This window comes from Triturus cristatus, chromosome 11, assembly GCF_964204655.1.
Source record: "Triturus cristatus chromosome 11, aTriCri1.1, whole genome shotgun sequence".
NCBI classification, from domain to species: Eukaryota; Metazoa; Chordata; class Amphibia; order Caudata; family Salamandridae; genus Triturus; species Triturus cristatus.
Window position 1 is genome coordinate 83,558,469 of NC_140594.1, and position 12,837 is coordinate 83,571,305.

Here is a 12,837-nt window from a genome sequence, read left to right on the forward strand (position 1 = left end):
AATAGGACTATGAAGTTCTGCTGTAAATACAGACCGCCATTTTGAAATGGGAATCTGTTCCACTAACTCTAATAAAAAGGATACTCCCTCGATTTATCGATGCTAAACGTGATTACCGTAAAAAAGCGAAAGTCCGTAAATATGAAAAAAATGATGTGCAAAGTGGATAGGAAAGAAAAAGAGAAAACTCAAGGTACCTCTTTACCTGAGAAAGATAAAAAACTAAAACAATGTAAGGACATTCATAATATGGGCGTCTGTATGTCTCCAGTAGCTTGCCCGAGCATCGTGTTACAAAAAACATGATAAATCTACTTTTTCATTGATCCCGTAGGGATCCTGTGTATTCAACCTCCTAATCCAAAATATTTCTTTTTGTAAAAGAGATTTAGATAGGTTCCTACCCGGGACCTGGACCATTTTGTCGATAATTTGAAATTTCAGTTGGGAAATGGAATGTTTGCACCTATTCCAATGTGTCGCTAAGCTACTCTTTTGATTTTTATTACGAATAGTGCTTTTATGTTCAGAAATTCGAGTTTTTATTTTTCTCTCTGTTTTCCCTATATACAGGAGTCCACACGGACATTTAATAGCATAAACTACGTTGGTTGAGTCACAAGTAGAATTGTGATGTAGTTTGATGGTTTCCCCCGTAGTGGGGTGATATACTATGTCGCCTGTTATTACATTGTTGCAATGTACGCAATTAGCACATCTTTGCGTGCCTTTAAATTCCAAAGTGGTGGTCTTGAATGAAGTTGATAAGATTTCTTTGATGTTCTTTGATCTCTTATATGCAAATAAAGGTTTCTCTTTAAAAAGGTCTTTAAAATCCTCTTCATTTTGTAGCATATCCCATCTATTCAAGATGATTTGTTTGATGTGTTTGGAACTTGTAGAGTACTTAGAAACAAAGACTTGTCTGGTGGAGCTTTTCGTAGGTGCTTGTTGCAATAAACTTTCCCTTGGCCTTTGTTGTGTCTTGTCAATTGCTTCGTTCAGAATTTCCTCTGGATATCCTTTAGATAGATACCTTTTCTTCATGTACTCCGTGTTGGTTTGACATGTTTGTTCTGATGAACATATCCTTTTGGCGCGTGGAAATTGTGAAAAAGGAAGATTTTTCAATAAATTCTGTGGGTGGAAGCTGGTGAATCTCAAAGTGTTATTCTTGTCAGTTGGTTTATGGTGTATTTCTGTTTGAATGGTGCCATCTTTGATTGTTATCAATACATCCAGAAAAGATAGTGAGTGTTTACTGATAGTGTTGGTAAATTGTATATGTTCATTCTTTTGATTGAGTTCCAATATCTTATTATCCAACATTTCAGGACAGTTTTTCCAGACTAAAAAGATGTCATCTATATATCTTACATACATGAGAACATTCTCCGTCCATTCTCTATCTGAGTAGATGTGCTGGTCTTCAAAATGGGCCATGTAGGTATTCGCGTATGCGGGCGCCCCCGCAAAACCCATGGATGTGCCTTTGAGTTGTAAGTAATATAGATCGTTCCACTCAAAATAACTGTGATGCAAACAGAAATGCAACATTTCGAGTACAACAATTTTGTCTGCTTTCAAGGTGGTTTGTTTCAATAATGCCCATTCTACAGCTTCCATTCCCCCAGAATGAGGGATGGAAGTGTATAACGATTTCACGTCCAAAGTACATAATAAGCTTTCTTGGGTGATCTGAATCCTTTGTAGTTTTTGTAAAAATTGGGTGGTATCTTTGACGTAGGAATTCCACTGCTGAACAAAAGGTTGTAAAAAACAATCGATGTATTTGCCAATTGGTTCAAAAATGGTCCCGCACCCGGTGACTATGGGTCTAAATGGTGGATTAAAAAGATCTTTATGAATTTTTGGCAGCATGTATAATCCAGGTGTACTTGGATTCTCTTGAGTTAAGAATAATTTTGTATTGTCGGTAATCCATCCCATCTCTTTGGCTTTGGCTAAAATGATGTTGAGTGTGACTGTGAGTTGGTTGATGGGATCTCCATCTAAAAGGAGATAGGTACTTGAATCTGATATGTGTTCCATGACTTTTTGATGGTAGAATATTTGGTCCATGATAACAATGGCCCCTCCTTTGTCCGCCTTTTTGATGTTTATGGCGTTGTCGTTGGCAAGGTTTTTGAGAATGGATTGGTCTGATTTAGTGAGATTGGTCCTGATTTGCTTTTTGGTGTTCATCTTAAATAAATCTTTCTTCACCAAATTTTCAAACACATCCAGAATTTTGTGAGATATGGGTGCTTGGAACGTTGATTTTCTTCTGAACTCTTCCAGTTCCTTTTCGGGAGGGGGACCCTCTACCGTTGCAAATGTTGAAAAAAAGTATTTCAGTCTCAAGACTCGCATGAACTTGAATAACGTGATCTCATTTTCCAATTGGTTAGTATGATATGTAGGGACGAATCCTAATCCTTTGTTCAGAGTTCTAATTTGGTTATTCGAAAATTGTTTGGAAGAGATATTGACAATTAGGTTATTTTCTGGCTCCTCAATGTTGGTTTTGACCTTTCTTTTGCTTCTCCTGGTTTTCCTGGTGTTTTTCCTGGAGGTAAATTGCTGTCCGTGACCTGGGCTAAAAAAGAACTTGATGTAGAAGCTTGACTATCAGTTGTTCCTGCCCGTTCTGCTGGTGTTGTTTCACGGGACTTGTCTACATTTGGTGGTGGTCTATTGATGTTGGTGTCAGTATCTGTTGCCAGACTCTCTTCTGAGGAAACGTTCGGATTTTTCTTAAAATATACTCTCCTTTGGGCATACACTTCCGCCCATGTATAAACCTCGTTAAGTTTATAATCCAAAGTATCCCTCTTATACTTTCTCAATTTCCCCTCTTGTATTTCTTTGGAATAGGTCTCTAGTTTCTTGTTCATATCTTCCAAGACTTTGTGCCAGTCTTCTGAGTCCATTCTCGCTTCTATGTCTGTTTGTATTGTTTTTATCTCTTCCGTGATTTCTTAGATGATGACTGCCAATTCTTCAACTAGTAGTAGTATTAAATCCAATGAACACTTGTTTAATACAGCATACCATCGATCCATAAAGTCTTTCTTTAAATGGAACCTGAAAAGCATGGGCTTAATGGATAATCTTAATACAGACGCCCATATTATGAATGTCCTTACATTGTTTTAGTTTTTTATCTTTCTCAGGTAAAGAGGTACCTTGAGTTTTCTCTTTTTCTTTCCTATCCACTTTGCACATCATTTTTTTCATATTTACGGACTTTCGCTTTTTTACGGTAATCACGTTTAGCATCGATAAATCGAGGGAGTATCCTTTTTATTAGAGTTAGTGGAAACAGATTCCCATTTCAAAATGGCGGTCTGTATTTGCAGCAGAACTTCATAGTCCTATTTCGTTGTCGATTAGAATGTGTCCGTATAAGGTAGACGCTGAGGAGTTGGTAGAATACGGCTTTGAGGAGCACGGTTAGCTGTTTACCTGGTGGTCACAAGAAGACGAGATTTTTTCTCAGTGAAGGTGAGGATTAGCGGTGTTCAGTGCAGACCGATACGTATCAGTGGGAGAAAGGCGCAGGTGAAGAAGTTACGCCTCGTTAGTAAGCATCATTTTTATGTTTTTTCTACAGTTGATCCGGTGAAGGAGTGTTCACGAGGATCAGTATCATTTATGCAGGTCGGTTGAACTGAGGGACGGCTGTCCGTTTATTATCTTTTAAAGTCAGAAGGAAGTCGTGTTTAGTTACGGAAGTTGTTTTCCTCTTTTTTTCAGCCAGGGAGAGTACCAGAATATCAGGTATTCGGTTTTGTTTGTAGTGCACGATTTTTCAACGCACAGGGTGGCTGGTTTTACTGTGGATCATTTCTATCACAAACCTCTTTTCTTTGATACGAGGACATTTTTCTATGTGGAAAAACTTATGTATAGTTCTTAAAATTGCCTGTATATGTAGCACTTCTGTACATCAACGTTATTACGATTGTATTTTTTTATTATTTGCAGAAAATCCCCTGACGAAGGGCCGCCAAAGGCCCGAAATGCATTGGGCGAATCAAATCACATGGAAATTCTGATATTTGTATATCATGTAAACATTATTGTGAATTGTATATTTTGATTAAATCAATCACTGTGTAAAATCAACAGAGCGATGTAAATTATGATTTAGCCACATTGATATGAAATTGTTTGAAACTCAATAAGTAATACAGAACTTTTCAGCTGAGGCTGGTGGGTACGTTGCTCCGAAGCAAGGCGAAGTACTTGCATTACCAAACACTGAATCTTAGGGTCTGTTCAGACAGACTGCCCAAATTTCGGAAGCACCCCTTCCTTTTATGATTTCCCAAAAATTTCAAATAGATTCTTAAAAAATAGAGTGCCTTTCTTTCCATTACAATTAACTTTCATAGATTCCCATGCGCCCACCCACCTCCCCTGGGAAAGCTCAGCCTTCAGCAAATTTGGTTACTCTGTTACACAACAGCTACGAAAATCTGAGGCTCTGAAACTCTCTCAATGAGGTTCTATGGGGTGAGGCTAATCTGATTGGTTGTTGCTTTAGTTTGCTCTCTTTTACAAAAAGAGGTGGATATGCTACAAAATGAGATGAGGCCTAGGCCTTTCTTTCTCTTTTGTATATACTGCTATGTCATTTTTCTATTTACCGAGACTCCCATTCCGACGACGGGGAATGATACAAGCTATGGGAATCTATGAAAGTTACCAATACTGGGGAACCAAAGTTACAGGTAAGTAACTTGTTTTCGTACTATGGTACACACACACATAAAAGCATGAGTGTAGTAGTACGCACATACGGAAGCATTAGTGTTGCAGTACACACACAAGAAAGCATTAGTGTTGCAGTACACACACAAGAAAGCACACGTTTTGCATCACACACACAAAGCACAAGTTTAGTAGTACACACACATATAAGCATGAGTATTGCCGTACATACACATGCAAGCATGAATGTTGTAGTACACACACATAAAAGCATAAGTGTTGCAGTACACATGCATGAAAGAATGGGTGTTGAAGTACACACACACGAAAGCACGAGTGTTGTAGTACACTCACACGAAAGCACGAGTGTTGTAGTACATTCACACGAAAGCACATGTGTTATAGTACACACACATGAAGGCACATGTGTTTTAGTACACACACATGAAAGCATGAGTGTTGTAGTACACTCACACGAAAGCACGAGTGTTATAGTACACACACATGAAGGCACAAGTGTTATAGTACACACACATGAAGGCACATGTGTTGTAGTACACACACATGAAAGCATGAGTGTTGTAGTACACTCACGAAAGCACATGTGTTATAGTACACACACATGAAGGCACATGTGTTGTAGTACACACACATGAAAGCATGAGTGTTGTAGTACACACACATGAATGCATGAGTGTTGTACTACACTCACATGAAAGCACGAGTGTTGTAGTACACTCACACGAAAGCACATGTGTTATAGTACACACACATGAAGGCACATGTGTTGTAGTACACACACATGAAAGCATGAGTGTTGTACTACACTCACACGAAAGCACGAGTGTTGTAGTACACTCCCACGAAAGCACATGTGTTATAGTACACACACATGAAGGCACATGTGTTGTAGTACACACACATGAAAGCATGAGTGTTGTAGTACACACACATGAATGCATGAGTGTTGTACTACACTCACATGAAAGCACGAGTGTTGTAGTACACTCACACGAAAGCACATGTGTTATAGTACACACACATGAAGGCACATGTGTTGTAGTACACACACATGAAAGCATGAGTGTTGTAGTACACACACATGAATGCATGAGTGTTGTACTACACTCACATGAAAGCACGAGTGTTGTAGTACACTCACACGAAAGCACATGTGTTATAGTACACACACATGAAAGCATGAGTGTTGTAGTACACTCACGAAAGCACATGTGTTATAGTACACACACATGAAGGCACATGTGTTGTAGTACACACACATGAAGGCACATGTGTTGTAGTACACACACATGAAAGCATGAGTGTTGTAGTACACTCACGAAAGCACATGTGTTATAGTACACACACATGAAGGCACATGTGTTGTAGTACACACACATGAAAGCATGAGTGTTGTAGTACACACACATGAATGCATGAGTGTTGTACTACACTCACATGAAAGCACGAGTGTTGTAGTACACTCACACGAAAGCACGAGTGTTATAGTACACACACATGAAGGCACAAGTGTTATAGTACACACACATGAAGGCACATGTGTTGTAGTACACACACATGAAAGCATGAGTGTTGTAGTACACTCACGAAAGCACATGTGTTATAGTACACACACATGAAGGCACATGTGTTGTAGTACACACACATGAAAGCATGAGTGTTGTAGTACACACACATGAATGCATGAGTGTTGTACTACACTCACATGAAAGCACATGTGTTGTAGTACACTCACACGAAAGCACGAGTGTTATAGTACACACACATGAAGGCACAAGTGTTATAGTACACACACATGAAGGCACATGTGTTGTAGTACACACACATGAAAGCATGAGTGTTGTAGTACACTCACGAAAGCACATGTGTTATAGTACACACACATGAAGGCACATGTGTTGTAGTACACACACATGAAAGCATGAGTGTTGTAGTACACACACATGAATGCATGAGTGTTGTACTACACTCACATGAAAGCACGAGTGTTGTAGTACACTCACACGAAAGCACATGTGTTATAGTACACACACATGAAGGCACATGTGTTGTAGTACACACACATGAAAGCATGAGTGTTGTACTACACTCACACGAAAGCACGAGTGTTGTAGTACACTCCCACGAAAGCACATGTGTTATAGTACACACACATGAAGGCACATGTGTTGTAGTACACACACATGAAAGCATGAGTGTTGTAGTACACACACATGAATGCATGAGTGTTGTACTACACTCACATGAAAGCACGAGTGTTGTAGTACACTCACACGAAAGCACATGTGTTATAGTACACACACATGAAGGCACATGTGTTGTAGTACACACACATGAATGCATGAGTGTTGTACTACACTCACATGAAAGCACGAGTGTTGTAGTACACTCACACGAAAGCACATGTGTTATAGTACACACACATGAAAGCATGAGTGTTGTAGTACACTCACGAAAGCACATGTGTTATAGTACACACACATGAAGGCACATGTGTTGTAGTACACACACATGAAAGCATGAGTGTTGTACTACACTCACACGAAAGCACGAGTGTTGTAGTACACTCCCACGAAAGCACATGTGTTATAGTACACACACACATGAAGGCACATGTGTTGTAGTACACACACATGAAAGCATGAGTGTTGTACTACACTCACACGAAAGCACGAGTGTTGTAGTACACTCACACGAAAGCACGAGTGTTGTAGTACACTCACACGAAAGCACGAGTGTTATAGTACACACGCATGAAGGCACATGTGTTGTAGTACTCACAAATGTCCACATCTGCAGCTATTTAGGCTCTCTTAGCAAATGTCCTCTTCTGTGAATTTCTGCTAAATGCATTATCTACATTTATAAATAAAACAAAGAGGGAAATAAATAGTTTTCTGCCTGTGTTTATCTGTAAAAATACAAAATTGGAAGCCTTAGTTACCACCCCCTGATGTCTGTCTGTCCCCTGTGCACAGTAGTGTATCACACCACTGCTCTCTGTCCTCTGTGAAGAGGGGTGCTTCGCCTCCCGCTGTCTGCCTGTCTCCTGTGAACAGTGGTGACCCATGCCCTGCTGTCTGTCTGTTCCCTGTGCACAGGGGGTGCATCACCCCCTGCTGTCTGCCTGTCCCCTGAGCGCAGGAGATCACTGCCTCCCGCTGTCTGTCTGTCTCCTGTGCACGGGAGTGAATCAACCCCTGCTGTCTGTCTGTCCCCTGTGCACTAGGGTGCATCACCCCTTGATGTCTGTCTGTTCCCTGTGCACATAGGTGCATCACCCCCTGCTGTCTGTTTGCCCCCTGGACACAGGGGATCATTGCCTCCTGCTGTCTGTCTCCTGTGCACAGAGGTGCATCACCCCCTGCTGTCTGTCTGTCCCCTGTGCACAGTAGTGCATCACACCACTGCTCTCTGTCCTCTGTGAAGAGGGGCGCTTCACCCCCTGCTGTCTGTCTGTCTCCTGTGCACAGAGGTGCATCACCCCCTGCTGTCTGTCTGTCTCCTGTGCACGGGAGTGAATCAACCCCCGCTGTCTGTCTGTCTCCTGTGCACGGGAGTGAATCAACCCCTGCTGTCTGTGTGTCCCTTGCTCGCAGGGGCGTATCACCCCCTGCTGTCTGTCTGTCTCCTGTGCACAGAGGTGCATCACCCCCTGCTGTCTGTCTGTCCCCTGTGCACAGTAGTGCATCACGCCACTGCTCTCTGTCCTCTGTGAAGAGGGGTGCTTCACCCCCTGCTGTCTGTCTCTCTCCTGTGCACAGTGGTGACCCATGCCCTGCTGTCTGTCTGTCCCTTGCTCGCAGGGGTGCATCACCCCCTGCTGTCTGTCTGTCTCCTGTGCACGGGAGTGAATCAACCCCTGCTGTCTGTCTGTCCCTTGCTCGCAGGGGCGTATCACCCCCTGCTGTCTGTCTGTCTCCTGTGCACAGAGGTGCATCACCCCCTGCTGTCTGTCTGTCTCCTGTGCACGGGAGTGAATCAACCCCTGCTGTCTGTCTGTCCCTTGCTCGCAGGGGCGTATCACCCCCTGCTGTCTGTCTGTCTCTTGTGCGCAGAGGTGCATCACCCCCTGCTGTCTGTCTGTCTCTTGTGCGCAGAGGTGCATCACCCCCTGCTGTCTGTCTGTCTTCTGTGCACAGAGGTGCATCACCCCCTGCTGTCTGTCTGTCCCGTGCACTAGGGTGCATCACCCCTTGATGTCTGTCCATCCCTCGTGCACAGGAGTGCATCGCTCAATCTCAGGCCTGTTTTCGCTGTGTAGTCCGTCTGCTCCCTCTGTTTGTCTTCTCACCTTCTTGTGATATGTTTTTCTTGCCAGTGCTGCTCAGTCTGGAAGGGGAGACCATCTTGGGACACATAAACATCAGCGGGGCTGGGCTCCCCAATGTCTTCCAGGCGGTACAGTGCCATTTCCACTGGGGGGACCTGAACCGGGGCGGCTCGGAGCACTGGATCGACGGAAAGCAGTACCCCATGGAGGTAAGACATGGGGGGGGCAACAATGAATTGCATATACTTTTCATGCAGCCTGGTTAGTTGAAAATATCAGATCAATAGATTCAGATGTCCCTGTAGGCATGGAAGTCAATTCACCAATCTAAAGTGAATTGAGGCAGACTGACCCTCTCCTTAATACATCACAGGAAGTGACCTCACATAGACTTTAACATTTATGACATCATAGGAAGTTATGTCGCATGACCCTTGGTTCTAGTAACATTACAGGAAGTGATTTTTTAAAGATATAAAATGAAAGTTAGTCAAAATATTTTAACGAAAGTGCAGCAATAGTAAACCAGTGGTGGAACCAAACTACGCGAAAGGCAAAGCAATCATAGGCTGAGGGTGGAGCCATTATAGATGAGGCCCAGAGCCATGACATTCCTAGGTACAGCCATCACATTTCCAAGTACAGCCTCAAATGCCCCGGAAACAGCATGTATATGCTCAGTCACTGCCATCATATGGCTAGGTATAGCAGCACAAGAGCACAGTCGTTGTTTAGACACTGACCTGGATGGGGCCTGTGTCTGAATTTCTTTCTTGGAACCAGTGTGCACACATTCTTCAAAAGGAGTCTGTGTTCCACCCTTAACAGCTGAGTGTGTGTTTTGGAAATTGTGATGTTATAGCTATCAGAGGAGTTGCAAAGGATGAGTCTAGGAATGTGACTTGTGACTTTCAGGGGCGGCTGGCAGGGAGATATATTGGTGAGGTGGGCAAATGGCTGGTGGATAGGTGGGTGCATTCAGGCAAGGAGAGCGACTACAAATAAAAAATATAAAGTCACTTGCCTTGTTTGACGCATGTCAGATGTCCTCCTCGCTCCGGTCCCTTGGCTCCGAGGGCTCCAACCAATTCCATTACCCAATCCTGGCGCTACTCTCATGCTGGTAACCAGCATGAGAGAAGCACCAGGATTCGTTGGAGTGCGCTGACTGGACACTCCTTCAGGCCCTATAGACCTGTGCTTGATTTCCACTCAACTGTCTAAGACAGCTGAGTGTACAGTTTCAAAGTGAACATGTCATTTTGGCTGGGGTAAGATAGCCAGACAAAATGGCATGCACACTTTGGAGCATCCAGCCAGCCACTGCTCCTGCCCTCTGCTGCCAATCAGCTGCAGAGGAGGACACGCCCCCATTTCTCCGGGATAGGGGCAGGCTGGCGGCTGCTGTGCCCTGCGTGAAAAATTAAATGGCAATGAATTCATGCCATTAGCTAATTATTTTTCACGTTTAGCATGGCTGCAGCGGGCTGGGAGCGTCGACACCCCACCGCCCTCATGCAGAAACCGCCACTGGTGATTTTATGTTCTATGTAGTTTCTTCAGCAGCATTTTCAGTGCTAATCTTATGAACTTCTGTTTTCTATGCCAAGAGCGCTCACACATTTGTATCAGTATCTTTCAGCCCCAACCCTTAAGCTCAAATAGTTATACACCGACAAATCAGTTAATAGACTAAAACTACTAAACTCATACACCACAAGGAGTTAAAACTTGCTCAAACAACTTAACACAACTCCCAAATGTAGTCATCCTATGTCAGTTTTGCACTAGCTGCTTCCAAGAAGGGTGTCGTAAGTGTATTAGTTTGAACCAAGAGCGGCCCGTGCAGGTAAGAGCGGTGTGGCTGGGTGGAGGGAACTCGATAGACATCCATAAGGGAAAATTAAATAAATAATACATTTTGCCTCGTCGTCGTCTGTCGAGCACCTGAGACTGGTGTTCTCAGTCTGAGGTCATAATGGCGTGTGTGCTACAGAGAGCGGTACCTACCTGAGATAGATGACTGCAGTAAAGTGCCCTTCGAACGACGGTGCCAACAATATCAGCTGCAACGAAATGATATGTGATATGCCAATGCCAACTGTGCTAGAAGTTGAAACACAAGTGCCTTTCTTAGTATACAAAACATAAATAAAGAATGTACAGTAATTCAAACTTTATTGTCATATATTAGAACGGTCAGCATTTTCGGGCAGTGGCACCTTGTACTGCCATGTAATTAAACGGTTCTCTTTTACAACTGAAAGGAAGAAAGGTTTGTTCAAAGTAATGCACTTGTGATACCTTTCTTGGAAGTAGCTAGTTGTGTTAAGTTGTATGAGCCAGTTTTAACTCATTGTGGTGTATGAGTTTAGTACTTTTAGTCTATTTAACTGCTTTGTCTGTGCATAACTATTTGAGCTTGAGAGTCAGGGTGTGAGATACTGATACAAATGTGTGCTGACTCCTGGTGTAGAAAACAGGAGTTCATAAGATTAAAACTGAAAATGCTGCTGAAGAATCTGCGTAGAGCGTAAAGGCACAAGTCACATTCCTAGTCTCAGCCTTTTCCACCCCTCTGATAGCTATAACATCACAATTTCCAGAACAGACACTCAGTTGTTAAGGGTGGAACACAGACTCCTTTTGAAGCATGTGTGCATACTGGTTCCGAGAAATACACGCAGACGCAGTCCCCATCCAGATCAGTGGCGTAGTTCGCAAAGTTTCCCTACACGGAACTCCACGAAGTGACAAAAAAACTCAGCGTAGTTCAGCAACTGGCAGAGTGCAGTACGAACTGCCGTTCACCCCAAGCGCGAGCGGGAAAAAACCTCCGCTGCACTATGTGGAGCGGAGTTTTATGCACTCTGCGAGCTCTGCGTAGTGTGGCGTGCAGAAAACTCCGCAAACTCCATGAACGGAGTAGAGTTCACCGCCCAGGCCTACTCTAAACAATGACTGTGCTCTTGTGTTGCTGCACCTAGCCATATGATGGTAGTGATGGGGCATTTGAGGCTGTACTTGGAAATGCGATGGCTGTACCTAGGAATGTCATGGCTCTGGCCGCATCTATAATGGGTCTAACTTTCATTTTAAATCTTTAAAAAATCACTTTCTGTAATGTTACTAGGACCAAGGGGCATGTGACAGAACTTCCTATAATATCATAACATCAAAGCCTATGGGCCTTATGTAGGTAGCCTAACATTTGCCACTTCATAAATACCGAATTTTACCGATTCGGTATTTATGAAGTGGTAAATGCTATGTAGGTAATCAGTCGGTAAAAATTACCGATTCGGAATTGGTCGGTAATTAAGAATCGGTATTTACCGATTCGGTAATGGTAACTGGCTTCCCATTGATTCCTATGGGCCAGCAGGCCCATAGGAATCAATGGAAAGCCAGTTACCATTACCGAATTGGTAAATACCGATTCGGTAATGGTGGGAGCACAATCAAGGGTGGCAGGGTGTCACAGTGACACCCTGTTGCACCCCTGATTCCTGCATGTGTGCACATGTGGCACACATACATGCCCTAAGGGCATGTATGTCTGCCACATTGCACACTTCTAAGGGCCGAAAAATGCTTTTTCTAAGACATTCGTCATTTACCACCAACTTTTAGTTGGTGGTAAATAACGAATCCACACAACACCCACACACTCCCCCTACATCTCATTTCAGGATTCGGTATTTACCGAATCGGTAAAATTACCGAATCGGTAATTTTACCGATTTGGTAAATTACCGAATCCTGAAATGTCCCCCCTACATACCAAAAGCCTGAATACCGTCGGTAACAGGATTTTTACCGAA

At 43.1% G+C, this 12,837-nt stretch overlaps 1 protein-coding gene across 2 annotated transcripts in view; it reads left to right on the plus strand.

The window, feature by feature from the left end:
* LOC146783286 (carbonic anhydrase 15-like) overlaps positions 1-12,837 on the plus strand; it is a 226,445-nt gene that overhangs the window by 179,524 nt on the left and 34,084 nt on the right. For both annotated transcript variants that reach the window (XM_085633835.1, XM_085633834.1), the window contains exon 4: positions 9,062-9,222. In XM_085633835.1, the coding sequence (XP_085489961.1) occupies positions 9,062-9,222 (161 nt within the window). The remainder of the gene's footprint in view (positions 1-9,061; positions 9,223-12,837) is intronic.